Source organism: Anoplopoma fimbria, chromosome 9 (assembly GCF_027596085.1).
Source record: "Anoplopoma fimbria isolate UVic2021 breed Golden Eagle Sablefish chromosome 9, Afim_UVic_2022, whole genome shotgun sequence".
Taxonomy (NCBI): domain Eukaryota; kingdom Metazoa; phylum Chordata; class Actinopteri; order Perciformes; family Anoplopomatidae; genus Anoplopoma; species Anoplopoma fimbria.
Window position 1 is genome coordinate 26,166,517 of NC_072457.1, and position 19,689 is coordinate 26,186,205.

The following is a 19,689-nucleotide window of genomic DNA, read 5'->3' on the forward strand; positions in this document are numbered from 1 at the left end:
GACACTTATTTTACATTCAAAGCTTCTACTGAGGTTTTCAAATGAAGCTTTGAATATCTTGTGATACAGTTGCGAACCTTCTCTGATGTGTGTGTGCTAGCAAGTGGAAGAGCAAACAGTTTTTGCCGGCAGTGAAAGGTTTTTTCAAAAAACATTAAGATTAAAGCTTGATGTTTTGTTGTTTTAAAACATGTTTTGAAACATTTTTTAAATGAATATATCAATTTTTATTCAATGCATTTTGAGTTTTGGACTGTGTCTCAGTCCATGCATGGGAAGGGCATGAAGAGAACAGATGAATTGAGACAAATACGAAGCAAATAAATGATGTATTTTCTGTATTTGCCGTAGAAAGATGATTTCTCATGGTCATTTAAAAAATATATACTCAAGGTCTACTACTTTTTTGCTAATATTTCAATTGTATTGTACTGTATTCATCAGCAGATGGCCCTTGCTCAGCTGTCATGAAGAAGCATAAGCATTGTGAGCATGTTAGCGTGCTAAAGTTAGCTTTTCGCAGAGCTAGCGTGGCTGCAGACTTGTATGGATTAAATGGGGTAATTCAGTGATTTAGTATTGCACTTCCCTAAAGAAAACTATAGTTTTAAATGTTTGCATTAATTACAATAAAAGTGGAGGCTTATCCAAAAACATCAAAACTTTAACATTTGTAACCAGGCTGTAAACAAAGGCACCAAAAGTAAAAATATATTTTTGGCAAATGCACTTTGTTTTACCTCTTGTAAAACACTAAACACTGTTTCTTATACTTGATGAAATCTCTTCATTGGGAAAACACTTCTATTCAAAATGCAAATCCTAACTGAAAAGTAGCAACACCCACACACATAAACATGAAAACACTTGCAAACTAATTGAACACCAACCAGTCTGAGACTTAGCCCTACAAATAGAGATCTGATATGGCCAGACCCGAACAGAAGGTGGGATCCAAAACCATCAACCATCCAATACCATTCTATTTTTTGTTTACCTTTGCAATTTAATGTTACTTACATTTTCTTATGCTCCTTTGAAATAGCAATTCAAGCGTTGGAAATTTTTTATTTTTAAACAAATATTGTGAGGTTGTTTCTTAATAATGCCGATTTGACACAAGGAGCCAAGTTTTGTGTGGCAATTGCACACACACAAAAAACAACCTCACAACAACTTGCTACAGATCTGATTTCTACTTTCTGGATTGGGTAAGGCATAATTCTCATAATGGGACTCAATAGTGTCTTTCATTAGAGCCACCCTGCCTCATATATGCACATTTCTTTCAAACAACACACCTTTGTAACGCAGCCTCTCTGTCTAGAATTTTAAGTTTCAAGCTTAAACTATCCAGAGCTCATTGTTTCACAGGCTAAGTAAGATTCCTTGTACGGTGCGGCATGAGCTGACCCCTATGTGTGAAATTGTTGGAGTCAAGCACTGGGGTGCATATTTGACAGGGTTAGTGAGAGGTGGAGTCCTGTGAGTCGATATGTTTCCCCAGTACTGTGCGGTTGATGTGCGGTTCTTATATCTTGTGATCAAACACTTGGAACATTGCAGTGTAAGCTCTTTTGATCTGAGTGAAAAGAAGATGCACACAGAAGTACAAATGTAAGACTGGATCTTAAAGCCTAATGATAAAGCGTGCACATACTGTATGGACTCATGGACTTACACCCAACATACAGGTGTTTTTGAAGTTTAAGTCAGGACACAAAACTTTCAGTTACATCATGTTTCTCAAAGGTACATCTGCACAACATGTGTTACATGTCGTGTTTCAGGTAGCTGCTTACAGATGGATACATGTAGATTAGCACACTACCATTTTGTGTGTACTTGCATGCATACAAAACTGTGTCACGTTTGAAAGGGTTTTGGTTCAGGCTATTTTAATCAAGTGAAAATGTGTCACATACTCATGCAGTTCACATTTAAAACCCCCATTTCCAACTGTCTCATTACTCTCTAATGATCATTGCTACTTGTCATTCTCACTCTGACAGATTACATTTCTCCCATACTGTTTTTTCCTTTTTGGATGACTAATGGTCACAATGGACTGACGTCCATTTTATGCATGTGGGATTAATGTTTACTAGCTGCCAACATGATCACAAACACACACACACTCAGATTGGAGCCTTCCATACGGAAACATTAAAGTCAATAATCGTATAGATACTGTTAAACATGCAATTACTTTTCACTGTGACACTTGCTGAAAAACAGACATAAACAAGGACAGCTCGATACATGCACACCCATACACACACACACACACACACACACACACAAACAAACAACACAAACACACTAACGCTGTGTTAGCAAGATGCATCTGCTTTTATTCAGCCTTTTGTTTACTTGAGATGCTGAGGGGACATGAACTTGCATTCTCTCATCTTCTTCCTGCCTACATGTGTGGCTGATTTGTCCGTCTCCATGTGTCTGCTCATTTGTCTCTGCATGTCTGCTCCTCTGTCTGCGTGAATATGATGAAAAATGATGACCGAGAGTCAAGAGGATGCTTAAGAAAACGGAAACACGGAGCGACAATTAGAGACTGAAGGGAGGAAAAGAGGTCATATGAACCAGCTTTTCTCTCACTGTGAACGAGCTTAGAAAGGCTATCGGAGGATATACACAAAAGCGGCTTGTTGAAGAAATTGCAACCATTGCTTGTAACAGCTATAGTGTGTTGTGCAACTAGTGTGTATGTTTTCACAGGAACCATCAGCTACCAATAGCCGACCAATAGCTACGTGTAACATACACAGGACACATCTATTATGTGTGCCACACGATTGGGGGTTTGGCACGTGGCAGAAGCTGTTTGCCGCAAGGTAACCATGACTACTATCATCTCACACATCTGCAGAAAGTATCAACCTAAATGTCCTGCACATTAAGTATGTAATGGTCTTACTCCACTCACCCATAGTCCGCTAGCTGCTTGGCTCATTTTTGCAGTGTAAAATGTTATAGGCATTCAGCGCCCTGTCTTAACGCTACTAATGCACTGCAAAAGCATTTATGTTTTGTTTTGGTTATATTTATGTTAGGTAGCTGTGTGCTGAAGCATAGTGTAGTTTAAAGTGTAGATTCTCGATACATTGGGATGTCTGCCCTAACTTCAGCTTCCATTGGTAGCATGTTAATATCACTAGCTCACTTCCATTAACTTTATTAGTTGATGGGGTTACAGGTTATGCAAAAAAACAAAGTCCTGTTCAAAACAAGCACATCCATTGTTTGATATTCCCGTTACACTTCTGCAAACCCCGTCAGCATTACACAAATAGTATGTATATAACAAGTGGACGTAGTCATTGCAACATCACCCATTGGTTCGTGGACTCCCGTATTGAAGCCTAGAGTTCAACGATTTCGCAGTCGCCATCTTGGATAACGGCCGTCGTCGTGTTTTTGTTTTTGCAACCAATGAACGGAAGTGACCATATTTGGAATGTGGAGGAATGACGCCATATAAATTGGTTTATGCCACAGAAGCGGAGGTTGCCGCCTGGTTACACGGGATATCTAGATCAGAGCAGCAACAGCTCGTTTGTAATGTAATGTAATGTAATGTTTAAAACAAGTCAGCTGGAGATGAAGTTTTCACCAACTTAAATTGTTAAAGCCAATTTGAGCCAATAAAGTTGCAAACTACAAATAAGGGAACCTGTTTTTGTCTCAGTGTTTAAAGATTTCCTGCGATAAACCTGTTGGAGCAACAGTGGCCGAGGGGGGAGGGGTATAACAGTTGAAGTTGCTGCAATTTAGTTCTTTTTTATTTCGATGTAGTAAGACTCACCCGGCACTTGCGAAACCAAAGTAACCAAACACTCCTACTTAAGTGTCCTCACATATTTTGTATTATTCCTTTAAGGGTTTGTTCTAGTTGAGTATTTAAGTAGAGCATGTATTTTAATTTGCGTGGATTGTTTTAGCTCAGACCTTTATGTCATTAGATGAGTTTAAAAGAACTCCTGCATCCGTCTCCAGTCTGTTTTCTTGCTGTCTGGGGGGGTTGAGAAAACAAAGAAGGTTTGTCAATGTAACTGGGTGAAGGGCTGAACATTTTGCGGGGAAAAGGAGGAAAAGTAGGAGGAGGTTTAGAGTAGGAGTTTGGGGAGAATGGAAACAGATATGAGATTACTTACTGGCAAAACTCAAGTACAGCAGCTGCTTTGAATGACTGTTAGTCATCGGCCTCTCATCACTCTCTGTTCCCCCCTCCTCTCTTTCTCTGTCTCTCATGAGAGTGTTGTGAATAGCTCCTGAAATAGAGCCCACTGGAGCGAAAAGGGAAACGTGAAAGACGCCGTAGACAGAAGGGGGGGTTGTGCAAGCCATTTGATATGGTGCCAGTGTGAGAATTGTGTTCACATGGAAAGATATGGAGTGAAAGAAAAAGAGCAAGAAACAGTGACGTGACAGAGACAAGTCAACACAGAGAAGTGAAAGAGAGGAAAAGAGTGAGGGAGAGAGAGAAGGAGAGAGAGAGAGAGAGAGAGAGAGAGAGAGAGAGAGAGAGAGGAAGGGGTGGGGAATCAAGCGGGAGCGAGGCGTGCTCAGACAGAGAGTCTGAATCTGAAAGAGCGAGAAAGCTGGTGAAGGTTCACAGTTATTTCCCCTGCCATACAAACATCCTCTACAGGATTTATCTTTCTTTTTTTTACTCTCATACTGGACTTAACAGACCTTTGACTAGTGTCTGAAAAATACTCAAATCTTTCCTGGACGTTGCGACAAGATCTTTTATTCCAGGACATCAACCAGATCCAAGAGAACAACCAATTCATAGTTCTGATAAAGTCATCAGCTCTGTGGGGGGATATTGGTTTGCCTTTAACATGGGGTGGTGGAAGAAGGTACTTTTTCTGGGTAAGTCTGAAAATCAATGAGAGTGTGTGTGTGTGTGTGTGTGTGTGTGTGTGTGTGTGTGTGTGTGTGTGTGTGTGTGTGTGTGTGTGTGTGTGTGTGTGCGTGCGTGTGCGTGTGATTGGGTGGGTGCGCATCGTTGAGAAAGAATAAATAAGAAATAATGGTATTCAGTTGTAATTCAGTTGATGAACTTCTACTTTTTGTTTCAGTGTGAGAAACATTTCCATAATTATGTGGCAGCTATAAAAAGATGTATAAATAAATCACTATTTTAGTCATCACAGGACTGGCGCTTCGGGACGGACCAGGTCCATTAGAGCAGCTCATCAGGCTGTCAGAGAGAAATAAACCCAGAGTCTGCATGAGTTGTGGCAGCGTGCAGAGGTCTGATGGCACACAATGACCCACAACAGGAAAAATATAACTCTTTCAGGGGTAATCACAGCTCTAGACCGGATGGGCTTATTTCTTTTTTATACCTGGTTTATAACCATATAACTTATTTAGTAACCACTTAAAATAACATTTTTTTTATTCCATCTTTGTACAGATATCATAAGATAATCCTTTATTAGTCCAGCAGCGGGGACATTTGCAAGAAAGTGCAGAAAACTGCAGATAGACCACGACAAACTTGACGTGTCTTGCTGCCATAGTGCACTACAGTTAGTAAAGTTAAATAAGTAAAAGAAAAGTAACAAAAAGTAACAAATAACACAAATTTAAAGGAAAAAGCTCAGTGGTGAGCAGGAGCTGCTGTAAAAGGCAGCCACTCGCGCGGCGCCGGAAGTGAGTGATACATTATACTATATGTTGAATATGTTATTAGATGCAAACTATGTTGGACAGACATATTACATCATATCAAAAACATAATAGGTTGCACTTAACTACCACTATACTACAGGAAATAGTACATACCCTGTATAAGTATAATGTTGCATGAAATCTGCTATGAAAATGATTACGTAAAACAAAATACATGTGTAAACGTGTATGTCTATATAAAAAGTAATACTTAGATTCAATGTATTTATCTATTTTAATTTAATGAACTTAGCACAATTTGGTTTCCTTATCAAAGGCAAATATGTTTCCTTGTCACATTGCTGGTTCATTTTAGCAACACAAGCTAAGGTACTCATCAAAACAAAACTATGAAGCTGAAACCCAACACCGCCTCTTCACTCAGCACCACTATTGGAGCTTCCTACCGCTTGGTGTTTTGTTTTCTGGCACACAGTTAGATTGGTTTAGATTTTTACCACTCGCATCAACCTTGTTTCCTGTGGCAGCAGGCCACAAATATATCAGTCAGAAGTTGGTGGAGACAAAAAAACAGAGCTAAGAATAGAATGAATATATATATAATATATAAGTTTCCTTCATATGAATGCTAATGTGGCTCCGTGTCTGCTGGATGTTTGATAACAACTTTTTAAGGTGAATGGGTCTAAAAGTAATGGTGTAAAAAATAAATAAATTTGGGATTTAAAGAGTTTGAAATTGGCAATGACTTATAGGATGCCCAGATTGAAAACACAAGGGGTTCAATGTCATTCAAGGGTGAAAGTTTAAATGCTTTTGAGGAAAGTAGCTATTCCATGATTTATGACCTTAAAACAGTACTGTGTCCAATCATTTTTTTAGACTATACGTATGAGAGTAAGATCTAATGCTCATTATAAATGTCTAAATGAGTTTGCCAGTAGGATGTTGAACAAAAAAGAGAGCCTTTCCATAGTTTTACTGGTTATCAATAAACTTTAATGTAATTGTGTGTTTTTACTGAGCACTGAGGTATTAAGGCAAGAATTCCTTTTATTTGTTTTCAAAGTCTTTTCAACGGTGAGCAGAAGCAATTGGTCCCAATTATTATGAAATAGGTGTCGAATTGTTAACCGCTTTTATGAGTCAGCTTAACTTTCAATAACAGTAAAATTAGGCCTTTAGACTATTTGAAATTGCAGTTGCTTTCATATGCATGCCACGAAACACTTTCTATCTGGCCCAACGGTAATGCAACAGGAAGACGGACAAAAATGCAACAAACAGTTTATAAAGAAATAGAGTTTATGTTACACACAACTATCTCATTCACCACTATGCTTATTGGTGAATGAAAATCAGCTGAGAGCTGAGCATGAAGTCACTCTTTGTATGATTCCAGGCTTTGTTTCTATCCACGACTATGTCGTAATAAAGATGGAATCACACTGTTTCACACACTCACTGTCACTGTCAACCTCCGCCTGATTTTTCCTGAAGTGGTGTTACTGCGGGAGCTCCAGCTTCATCAGAAACAACAGAGGGCTCATTGTAAAGCAGGGAGGGAAAAGTAGGAGGGATTTGGGCTTTTTCTTTTTACTTCCACCATGTGGCTATTCTATTCTAACAGTGGATCATGAGTCAGAAAAATGTGACTGACATGTGTCTGTTGTGCCTTGTAAATAATCTGACCAGCAAAGGGGTTTGGTCATGGATGGATTTTAGCAGAAGGAAGAAAATAATGGCTAATATCATGCACATATCTAATTCAAAAGGTGGCATCAGGCTCAGGTCTCACCAATGAGTAAGCGCATCCTTTCTAATAGCCAGCAGTAGACTACTCATCTGAGTGCAAAAAGAAGTCTGATTGAATAGAAATCTATGAGAAAATTGACCCTACTTCTCACTTGATACTCTGTAAGCATTGTAAACATCAGTTTATTGTCTCAATCTCTAGTTTCAAGTCTTCTTCAATACACCATGATGTTTATTTAGTAAATTATGGTCACATTTAGAGTCAAATAGACAGTAAAGCACAGTATGCTTTAGGGTTTGGTTTCCTAAAGTAGCTACCACAAATGCTTGTTTTGGACAAAACTTATAATGCCCTACAACCAAACAAAGAAACTGTTGACTATGCATTGGATCTCGGCAAGTTGACTATGCCCTATTTTAAATAACTGAACCCAGACAAGAATCTGGAATGAAAGGGTACCACAATTTACTGACTGCTTTTTTTTTTTAAGTACAATGTTTATTTACCCTCTCAGTTGAATTAAATCCAAATAATATGATGAATTACATTACCTCTACTAAAATTAGCAGACCTATTAATTACTTGGAAATCATATGCTTATACCAATAACTGTTCAGCTGTAAAATGAGAAATTTTGTTAAAATAAAATAGGTCAAAACCGGAGCAGACTTTCTCATTTTACAGCTTAATAGTGACTCATACTAAAATACGTCCCTGAAAGCATTTGAGGCGAGAAATAGGCAATGCAGTAACATCATATTGATTCATGTCTGATCAGCAGTGATTAGTCTGACCACAGATTCATCTTGAAATATTGCAAATGCCATTCAGAGCATCAAAAGTTGGCAGAGGAACCTGACTTAAAAGAGTAAACTGAGCTCAAATACTTCACTAAACTCTAAACACCACAGTGGGCCCATCCGGGACAGAGCAAAAACACAAAAAGTGCAACTCACAGTCCTGGAGGAGCAGCTTGTGGTCGGTAAAGATGAAACCAGACCACAGCTGAGCTGACATCCTCTTAGCCAAGGCCCAACAGACGTCTTCATCAGGCGGCACACACAGCTTTCCCGGTCACGGAGGGGTCTGTCTGACCTTGAATCCAGCTCCATGTCCACTTATCCACCAGTCACACAAGAAACTGTCACTAGCCAATACATTTCATTAGCAGCCTATTGCTTAACCGTTAGCCTCTTTACCTAACGCTAGCTTAGCAGCTAATTGTCACACAATATCAGTTTTTCACGGAATTCAGGCTTGTAAAAACTCTAACAGTCAGGCTATCTGATCAAGATTAAATATAGATAAGTGTGTGTTGGTTTCTTAACCTTCTTCTACCATTTTCCTTCATATACTCGGCGTGGCTCTCTTTTTTTGACTTAGCTCAGCCTGTCTGGCCGCTGTTTCTTTCCCTCTTCCACTGAGTCTCTCTTTCTCCCGCCTTCTTCCTCACCTACAACCAATTACCACAGGTGTTACCGACTGATACCTACTCTAACCAATCAAACGTAGTAGCTGAAACTAAAGCCACAATCTGTGTTTTTTTATTTAGTTTAAACTGTTTATTTTAACTACTTATTCAACTGCTGACATCCCCCTTCGGTAATGACTAACTTATTTGAATCTCTTAGTTGACCATTTCCCCTTCTTTATTAAACTAAATTACTTATAGTTTAATTGCCTTAATTAAATATTTCCATCCAACTGTATTTGGAACTAACTTGTCTTCATCCCTTAGCATACTTTAACACCAGGGCTACAAGTGTTTTGGGCTAAACGCCAAAGTCAACAAGCTAACATGATCAGAATGACGATACGTACATGGTAGATGTGCAGATGGTTAGCAGGTGTAGAATTTACCATATTCATAGAAATCCACCCAATACTGTTGAGACATTTCATTCAAAAAGTCACAGGATAATTAAAATCGTATCCACCTGCTGGTGGTGCTTTATGAAAACTCAGTGGAATACCAAAATCATTAGGATTCATCCCCTAGGGACCAGAAATGTTTGGACAACATTTTAATCATTAAAATGCTGCAGAGACATTTCAGTCTGGACCAAAGTGTTTTGACCTACACAAAGCTTAATCCCTAGAACAATGCTCTAGCCACTGCTGGTACTTATTCACATGTAAATTAAAAGCTTCATCATTGGAAATCGTGTAATAAGAGGTATTGCATACCTGGGTAACAATTTTTTTTATCAAATGTTACTCCATCACCAGGGAAAAGGCTTTTATAGCCAACTCAAAGGTTAGTTTGGCTGTTCAAATGCCCTCTCTGGGAAGTGTTATGTTTGAGGTTTCCCTAAAAGGCCTGACTAGCTAAATAAAGTAAAAAAAAAAAGGGAACAATGCACAGGTATGGTTGCTCTGCTTTGTTGGATCTTCATTGTTATTGTAAGTTTTTGCTTAGCTGTGAATTGAAACTAAATGGCCTCTCTCTTTTCCCACAGGCCTAATGTGTATGCTGGTGGAATGTCTCTGTCAGTGTGAGAATGGCTTGAAACGAAAAGGCGGACAATGTATTGGTAATTATCTGCCATGACCTCTTACTTCAACCATCCCCCTCCACTGTCTTGTCGCTGTCCACCAATGCTTATTTTTTGGCTTCTATGTAAGACAAGAACTCCCAGAAAGAAGTGGTGTTCCTTATGCAATACCTCTTACTGAAGTTAGAAAAGAAGCCTTTTTTGGTGATATTCCACTTTGTTTTTCCATTTTAGGCATTTAAGCACTGCTCATATCCAGAGTGGAATTCAATGAAAACAATAGTAGGAGATGTTTAAATTCTTAGATCACCGCGATTAGCCCCAAACAAGCTAATCGTGCTGATATAAGAATTCAAACATGGAGCTAAAAGAAAAAGGGCTAATGATAAAGACTGCTTACAATCAAAATGACAAGTTCACCCTCTACTGTAAAGAATGTTTCATTTATGGATTGACCTGTGAGATTTATCAATATACATTTTTTTCTTTGTGTTTGTATCCAAATACAGATGAGGATGAGTGCGAAGAAGATCTATGTGGCGAAAATACAAAGTGCTTCAACACAGAAGGCAGCTTCTCCTGCCAGTGCCTGCAGGGCTACAAAAATGTTAAAGGGCAGGTTAACTTCACGCTGGAAGGAATTTGCCAAGGTGACCGTGTGTGAGTGTGTGTGATCAGTGTTCTCTCTTTTCCAACCAGTCTTACCCATCTTCACTTGTTCTTCTCTCAGATATCAACGAGTGCAGTGACGTTTACAACATCTGCGGTCCCGTTGCTAATTGTTCCAACCAGATTGGGGGCTACAACTGCACATGCCACTCTGGGTACACCAAGGCCACCAATGGCACTGGAAACTGCACAGGTGAATAGTGTCTACTTCAATGTATATCTACACTTGTGACTGGTTGCTGGGAGTTTGGGAGATCAGTAAAAAAAAATGCTCAATAGAATCATAAAAGGTCAAAGTTGCACCGCCCAAACATTTGCGAAAAAACGAACAGGGGAGTGAGTGAGATGTCCATCAAGTTTGGTCTGTACTCACCCACACAGTCCTGAAAACTCTGGTGTGTGTTTCAGTTCTTCTTGTTAGATCATCTCCACCAAATTGGGAATCGGTGGTCGCAACCTCTGACCATTTTGGTAACATTTTAAAAGAGGCAATCTGACAAGCTCAACCACTGAACGTATTGAAAGGCTAGATGGAGGGGGAGGTGTGAAAGTAAGCGACCAGGCCTTTCACTTTGGGGTAGCTAGTGTAGCTATTACACTCTGAAACCAAAACCAAGCTCAGTGCTGGATCGGCTGACTTCAATCAATGGCTTGTGTGACACAAAATCACCAACTTCTATTTCCTTTTTTAGCAGATATGGTATCCACCAAGCTTCCACAAACATCTTTTATTTAGTCACTACAGTCCAACCTTGACAATAGCACTATAACATTTTTGGACTATGTACGTACCAGCCACTAACTGCTCTCCCTCATCCTCAGTGACCTCTTCACCTCCAGTTCATACCATTAGCTCACCCTGCTGCCCAAATGTTTCCTATTTCCTATAACCCAATTTAGTACTATACCCTACTGAACTACCAATATCAAAAACACACAGTCCTGCAATCTTGCCCATAAATGTTGTGATTAGGGAAAGACTTAACAGCATATCGTCTACCTGCACAGCAACCCTTTCAAATGTCATACTGATTCCCTCCCAGCCACCAGCTATTTTAGACTATAACTTTAATTTAACTGAGAAATGGCTAAATGAAAAAAGCAATGGCACTCTTATTGAGGCCTGTCCACTACACTACAACTCCCATCAAATGGTGAGACAGGAGAAGGGGGGGGGCGTCGCCACAATTTACTCACAAAATATTAATTGCACAGGTTGACCTGGACAATTACTTATCTTTTGAATATTTTGCCCTTGTTCTCATTTTAGCAATTTATTGGCCCCCAAAACAGATATCCTTATTTCTTCCAGAATTCAGCCAGCTGGCTGCTCTTATAATCACCAAATATGATAGAATCATTTTAAATGGAGATTTTAATATTCATATTAATAACAGAGATGACTCTAAAAGCTATGGATTTAATGCACCTACTTGAAAGCCTTGAACTTAATACATTTCTTAAATTCGTATACTATATTACTAGACTAGTTGGCCCCAAATCCAATAGGGATGCTTTACTGGAGAAAGCAAGTCATCTAACTCACCTAATCAAACCACAAGTAACAAGTCTGGGTGTTATCTTAGACTCTGACTAGTGTTGTGCCCCATTTTAATAAAGAGCCCAAAGTGGCATTCTGCCATATTAGACACATTGCAAAAGTACGGCCATTACCGACCCAGCAAGATGCATCTCAACCAGACTAAACTACAGCATTGGCTTTTCACTGGTCTTAATAAAAATTCTATTGAGAGGCTGCAACTCATCCAAATTACAGCTCTTAACAACACTTCACACTGGTCCTGGCAAAGTTCAGAACTGTCTAAGCTCCGTTTGCTAACAATGAACGACTCACATGACAGATTTGTTTCAGACCGCTCTCTCTGAAATCATTGCCCTTGAGGCATGTCAGTGAATATGTCCCTGTTCCCTCTTCTTACACAGACATCGATGAATGCAAAGAAGCTGAAAGTAAGAATGAAGCCCTCTGTGGAGTAAAAGGGAGTTGTAAAAACAGTAATGGGAGTTACGGGTGCATTTGCGAAAAAGGATCCACCAACTATGGCAACGAAAGGACAAAATGCTCAGGTGAGTGAATACACAATTCCTCTCCATCACCAACTTCCATTTCCTCATATGAAGCTTCTCCTTGGATAAACTCCCAACATAGACTTCATGGTGGTTGCTCTGGGTACTTTCTGTGTTGACACATCCGATTCCTGACACATCAGATTCCAGATATACTGTGGTGTATGTCTCATAGGATAATGGGGTTGAGTTTCTGTTAAGGCCTGCCATTTTGCTGCGTAGATTTTGTAACACTCCTCCGCTTTCAAAGCAGACTGGAGTGATAACCTGATGCTTCTCTTCGTTCCATCTAGATCTCGACTGTGACAGCTTCAATGGAAACAGTGGGCCTGTACCGGTAAGCTGCATGTTTAGATACAAAATTATTAGCACACTGCAACAATGTATTAAGTTCCTACAGAGGGTTTATTTTCCCACGAGTCCATGCAGCTCAGAGTGCAGGGTCAGTTCTTATCCAACACTGTGGGTTTCCTTAAGAACATTTCAACCAATTTCCTTAATTTATTAGACCTCCCTGTAGCCCTGTCTGAGTTTAGTATACACATGCTTTAGTGGGGCAAACTGAATAGTCTTATTACTCTCTCTTCCTGTCCCGGCTCTCAGTCGCTCGGAGGCCTGGCAGACATTTTGCTCATGATGAAAAACAGCTGTATGGCTCTGTCTGACCCAGGCAGCGCTGGTGAAGGGAAGCCTGATGGAAAGAAGCTACTGCAGGTCAGAGCAGCCGATACAGAAACACAATGACACACATTCTTACACATATAAACCCATACAGCGTTCTCAATTCTCCCTCTCTCGTGTCCTGCAACTTGGACAGAATCTTTTCTCGGCGACCGATAACATCTTGTCGCCCGGTCAACTGGACAGTGAAGATGTGAGCGAATTGCTCGGTACGGTGGAGAAAGCTATTATGCTCATCGGCCCACAGCTCAAAGACGGCCACACAAAGACATCAACTTCCGAGACAGGTAACAGTGGCCATGAACTTGGATGTGATTTGCATATTGTATTATACTGTAAAAAGCTCACAGGCCTTTATGTAGACGAGAATAGATGCATGCATGAGTTGAACTCCCAGTTACCAAATGATGGTTGGAAAGTTGATGTGAACAGGGTGATTTGAAATGAGTTATCTGCTCAAATAGACGCAGAGATTGCAGTGCAGAGGGGAAAGACTCCACCCACTGGCCAAATCCAGCTGACCAACGAGTATGCTTCACTCGAAATTGACTGGACAACAGCAGCTGGGACAGAATCATACCCTGGTAAACTTCTCCTCTCTTTTTAGCGACGGGGCCAAAATCCTATGGTTTATCAATGAATGTTATCATATTTCTTCTTGTCTTTTATAGGTTTCGCTCTGGCTGCGTTGTTGAGCTACAAGAACCTGGAGACATCTGTTAACCGGTCCTTTGACAAGCTCACAGGACATGAAAAGGACGGGGTGGAGCCTTCCTCCTATCAGATCTTCTCTAAAGTTGTGTCTGTTGTGGTCTCTAACCCATCGACTCAGAACCTGAGCAGCCCCGTCATCATCACCCTCAGACATCTACAGGTAGTCCAACCGGTCACACAGTCTTCTCAGTGTGGTCCTGCTTCTTTTGATCATTGTAGTCAAAACAGTTGGGAGTACTGGAATATGATGGTGAAAGATGGCATAATTTTGTTCATAGGACCATGATAAGTCGGGAAAAAATCGGAGCTACATCTGCACGTACTGGAATGAGAGTGGGGCCTGGTCCACAGATGGTTGTTCTCAACTGCGCTCCGATGACATGTACACTTCGTGTAAATGTAAACATCTGAGCAGCTTTGCTGTGCTCATGGCACTCTACGACCAAAAGGTAAGAAGCACACACACCATTAAAACCCTTTGTCGCATTATGAGAAGTAACAATATAAAGTAAAAAAGGGGCATGACATGTAAGTGTGACTGGGGAAAAAAATCCATTATGAAATAAAAGCATACTTGAAAAGGACATTAGGAAATAAAAACTAAGCAACTTAAAAATGTTACTGATTTAATTTATTATTGTTTTATTTATATATTTTCAGCAATTTATTTGTGTAAACTTTTATTTCATTGTAACCTATTCATTTATTCAACAACTTTACAGTTTCATGCAGTGTTTGGCCGTAGCAGGCAGCTGTTTTAGTGAAGAAAGCTCTGATGAATAACATAACCTGACCAGCAGCAAATGGAGATTAGCTGGTGGACCATTTAGCAGCTAAATAACCAGATGTTTACCTCAGGAATTCGCAGAGACCAAAGAAGAGAGTAAATATTGGACTTACATTAGTCAGGTGGCCAGAAACAAGACTCCAAACGAATGATAATGTATCTGTTCAATGTGTGAATAGGGAGCTTGTCAAAGTTTGTCAAATCAACTTTATCAAGGGATAATATATCAATGTTGTGTTTACAGTTTGTTTATTTCACCTCCAAGTGGCCAAAAGCTTAGTTAATGCTAATGGACATGAAACCAGCTTCTCTCTTTTGTAAGTGATAACATCTGGAATCTTCTCTACTAGCACACCTTTAGGCTCCAGCTGGTGACCAGGATCGGGCTGGCCATCTCCCTGCCGTGCCTCATACTGTGCATCCTGACATTCAAGTTCTGCCGCTCCATACAAGGAACCCGCACCACCATCCACCTGCACCTCTGCATCTGCCTCTTCATGGCTGACCTCATCTTCCTGGCTGGCATTTCACAAACTAAACCTGTGGTGTGTATGGGCAAGCAAATAGTGACCGCAGTTACACATACCGCTTTAATTATCACGATTGACTCATTTACCAAGAAAGTAATTTGATTAAAGCGTTTACACTGGGTTCAACTGTTTTCAGCCGCTCATTTTCCTGTTTACATGTAACAAACTCAATGTGAAGAGGCACTCCTCACATTCACTTTGAACGTCAGACCGTTCCTGCATTATTCAACCTCAAGCATGTCTTCCTGCCCCGTTACAGTTGAATAGCCCTGTGGTTATCTTGAGGCACAGAAAAGGGAGAAAAAATGTACTCAGAAGCTTTTTCACCACTTTCTTGCGAAGGCTGACAGGGGAGCGGAAAATCACAAAATGGCCAAATAGGAAGTTTGTTTGTATTTTCGTTGAGTAAAGAGCACTTCTAAATTTCACATCATTTTCACACGTGTCTTAACCAGCGGTATATGTAGTTGCTGTATTTTAGAACCGTTTTGAGATCTTATGCTTTCCATTTTATGCAACTTTATATTGTACTTCACAACATTTCGGAGAGAATATATTTAATTATTTTTACTCAAACACATATTTTTGACAGCAATAGTATTAACAGTAATTACTCTGAGGATTAAACATACAACCACATGATCAAAGTGTGCTAGATGTCTATTGATTAAACCACCCAACTGAATATGAAATAGTCAAATTTAGCACCCTGACCCCATACAATATAACATTTTTGATAAAATGTCAATGTGTAATTGATGTTAACGCAACAAAAGGGTTTTATATATTATTAACATTACAAGTTTTGAGTACCTTACTTTTAACACTTAAGTTATTTTTACTGATTCTATTTTTACTAACAATTTGAATGCAGGACTTTTACTTCTATTACTTTACAGTGTGTGATTTTATGATCTCAATTTAACTAATCTGATCTGTAATGTGGTTAATGATCGTCAAAATCAGCTTAGACACTTTTAATTCAAAGTACTATCTTGATCAGATTAGTGCTGTGAGACATTTCAGTCCACCGCTGCTTCCTCTCTGATCTCTTTCTTCATGTGATGACATTACCACAGGGCGGCTGCAGGCTCGTTGCAGCGATGCTCCATTACTTCTTCTTGGGACTGTTTTCCTGGATGCTGTTGGAAGGGGTGCAGCTGTACCGCATGGTGGTCCTGGTGTTCAACGCCAACATTCGACCCCTCTACTTATTCCTCACTGGCTATGGGACACCCCTCCTTATCGTCATTATATCTGCCATCATTAGACCAGACGGATACGGCACTGACGAACAGTACGTGTGTTTTAATACTTAATGTGTGATAGCAATTACACATCTTATCTATCTCGTGACTTAAGATAAAACTCTGTCATGCACATGTGTTTCCTTCTTCTCATCTAGCTGCTGGCTGTCTCTGAAGGACGGCCTCATCTGGAGTTTCTTCGGTCCCGTGTGCTTCGTCATCATCTTCAACGTCTTCTTTTTCATCATCACCGTCTGGAAACTGTCCCAGAAGTTCACCAGCCTCAACCCAGACCTCTCCAATCTGCATAAAATTAAGTCAGTGTGTTTGTTTGTTTGCGTGTAACAGTGTCTCTCTTTGTGTGTGTCTGCTCTTGCTGTTGTGTAAATGTGTGAAGCCATGTTACCTAACCCAAACCACTGCGCAAAACTCTGGTCTCTAATGACATGCTGCTTGCAATTATATTGCTAGTTATTAATGGAAACAAGAAGGATACATCACCAAATACTACCAAGGAACCATCCAGAGTTGAAGTATTGTTCCTCTGTTAGGATTTTCCTTTCACATATTCTTATACATTCATCTCTTCCGTTCCACTGTTTAGGGATTTTCCAGACGTCACAGTTATAACTGAGTCTTCCAGGTGTCTGGGCTCATGTTAATCTTTCCCTTTCATTCTCTAACTGTTGCCTTTTCTCTGAACCCACCCTCCCCCATCCTCCTTCTTCCCTCTGCAGAGCCTTCACGGTGACAGCCATTGCCCAGATGTGCATACTGGGTCTGATGTGGGTGTTTGGGGCCTTCCTGTTTGACGAGCACTCCACAGTGGAAGCATACATCTTCACTATCCTCAACAGCCTGCAGGGGGCGCTGATCTTCATCATGCACTGCCTACTGTCTAAACAGGTAGGACCCAGCAGCTGTGTGTGTGTGTGTGTGTGTGTGTGTGTGTGTGTGTGTGTGTGTGTGTGTGTGTGTGTGTGTGTGTGTGTGTGTGTGTGTGTGTGTGTGTGTGTGTGTGTGTGTGTGTGTGTGTGTGTGTGTGTGTCTCTATGCATGCAGGCAAGATATTAACACACTAGATGAAACTACAACAGAAAGAGACATCAATTGTAAGGGTTTTGAGCAGTGGATTTTGGTTCTGATGTTCTGCTGCCCTCTGCAGGTGAGAGATGAGTACGCCCATTTCCTCTCCTGTATCTGCACAGAACAGAAGAGGTACTCCGACCTCAGCACCACCAATCCCTCCAGCAGTCAGTCAAAAGTAAGTTTAAGGGGACCTCACTCACTATCTCAAAGACATGTACTAAACTTCTGTACTTTTGTACAATTTTGCGGTACCACTCTTTAAGTATTTCATTTTTATACTACCTTACACTTCAACTCCACAACATCTCAGGTGGAGATTTTGAAATTAATTAATTAATACCCACCCCTTTAAGTATTTCATTTTTATACTACCTTACACTTCAACTCCACAACATCTCAGGTGGAGATTTTGTACTTCTAATTCTTATTTGCTTATATTTGCTATATTTATGGTAGAAGGTTACTTTGCAGATTCATATTTACATACAAAACACATGATCATCTAATAAAACATAATGCATTGTTAGAAATTAAGCATTAACGCTCAAATATAATAATATATATAGCAATGGCTTTTATGTTGAATTATGCATACATTTGCAATGTATACTTTAAGTACATTTTGTTGGTAATACTTATGAATGTTTACGTAAGTATACTTTTGAATGCCAGACAATTACTGGTTATGCAGTATTTTAACATTGTGATATTGCTACTTTTACTTTAATAAAATAATACTTCTTCCATTTCGGCAAACACATTACAGTACGTTGTCTAACATTGTTTCTGAACTTTGTTTGTGTTCATTCAGGTTTCCAAGAGTGGGCAGCACACCGGAGAATCCCAAAGATGAAACGCTCTGTCAGTTATTGTACCCCAAAGACAGACTTTAAAGCCTTTAACCTATCCGGGCTAAGTTAGCCGTGATTTTAGAGGTTTGGAAGACTCAAATTAAATTCAGTCATTATTTTATTACCATGATGTCAATTGATACCATTACAGTTTTGTTGTACCACTATACCAACTGTTTAATGGTACCGCTAATCAGAGCCCCCAAGAGGTTACAAGTTAAATCTGAGGCGTTTATAAGACCAAATTCTATACAACCAAAAAACTCCACCAATAAGAGTAACATCGCCTGCCAATCAATTGCATTATGGGTCAGGGAGCCTGCTATGTACCTCTTAGTTTCACTTATTTTCCTCACTGCTGCAAATGGTGGATCAAGTTGTATTGATGATGACTGAATTTGTTTATTTACTGTCATTATTGTCACAGCAGGCAAGAAGTAGCCAACTACTAAAAGTGTTTATTCAGGAACTCTTTAAATGCAAGTGAAAGATATTTCAGTATCTAATCGGTTAATCAAAAACATATCATAAACATAATATAAGCTGTATTGCCTTTCAAAGGATTAAAAGTGACACATGCATACGTAGACTATTTAATTTCAAGAGCAGTATGCAGTCTATAAAGTCTACATTATGTAGGCTACAAGAAAATATGAGTGATGCTCGTTAAGCTTAAAGCATGGGCAAACGGTTTGTGCTGTATTTTGTGTGAATGCTTTATGCAAAAATATAAGGTTGGGTGTGCTTTAAAAAAAAAAAAAAATCCATTTACTGTATTTAAATGTCAAAGAAGCAACTGACTGATGATGAATATGTCCCATGAAGTGCCTATGAAGTTCCCTTCATGGTCCTGCAAATCCAACATATGCTAATGCAGGGCTGTATGTCTGGTTTTTTTTTTAACAAAATAAGTGATTTTCATCACTTGTGGCTGTTTTTAGATAATCTTTTCTTGCAATTGATTTGCAGATTTGCAGCTCTTCCTTTAGTCACTGGTGTTTGTTAAGATATATATTTTTCTTTTTGATACGAAAACAAATCAAGCCCCGAAATAGCTGCTTGGGAAATTCACAAAACAGACCCACCCAGCTGATAAGCCTGCAGCTTCCTGCAATCAA

The 19,689-nt window shown here is 39.7% G+C and overlaps 1 protein-coding gene across 1 annotated transcript; it reads left to right on the forward strand.

Moving 5' to 3' along the window:
- Positions 1-4,580: 4,580 nt before the first annotated feature.
- On the forward strand, positions 4,581-19,471 carry LOC129095990 (adhesion G protein-coupled receptor E5). The gene is made up of 17 exons (XM_054604619.1): positions 4,581-4,896; positions 9,880-9,954; positions 10,425-10,565; positions 10,646-10,777; positions 12,529-12,672; positions 12,966-13,009; positions 13,276-13,386; positions 13,490-13,640; positions 13,818-13,937; positions 14,025-14,227; positions 14,346-14,516; positions 15,205-15,399; positions 16,464-16,681; positions 16,790-16,948; positions 17,369-17,537; positions 17,797-17,895; positions 18,532-19,471. Exons 1-17 carry the CDS (start codon positions 4,866-4,868, stop codon positions 18,571-18,573), a joined length of 2,205 nt encoding a protein of 734 aa, XP_054460594.1. The 5' UTR covers positions 4,581-4,865; the 3' UTR covers positions 18,574-19,471.
- The last annotated feature ends 218 nt before the right edge of the window (positions 19,472-19,689 follow it).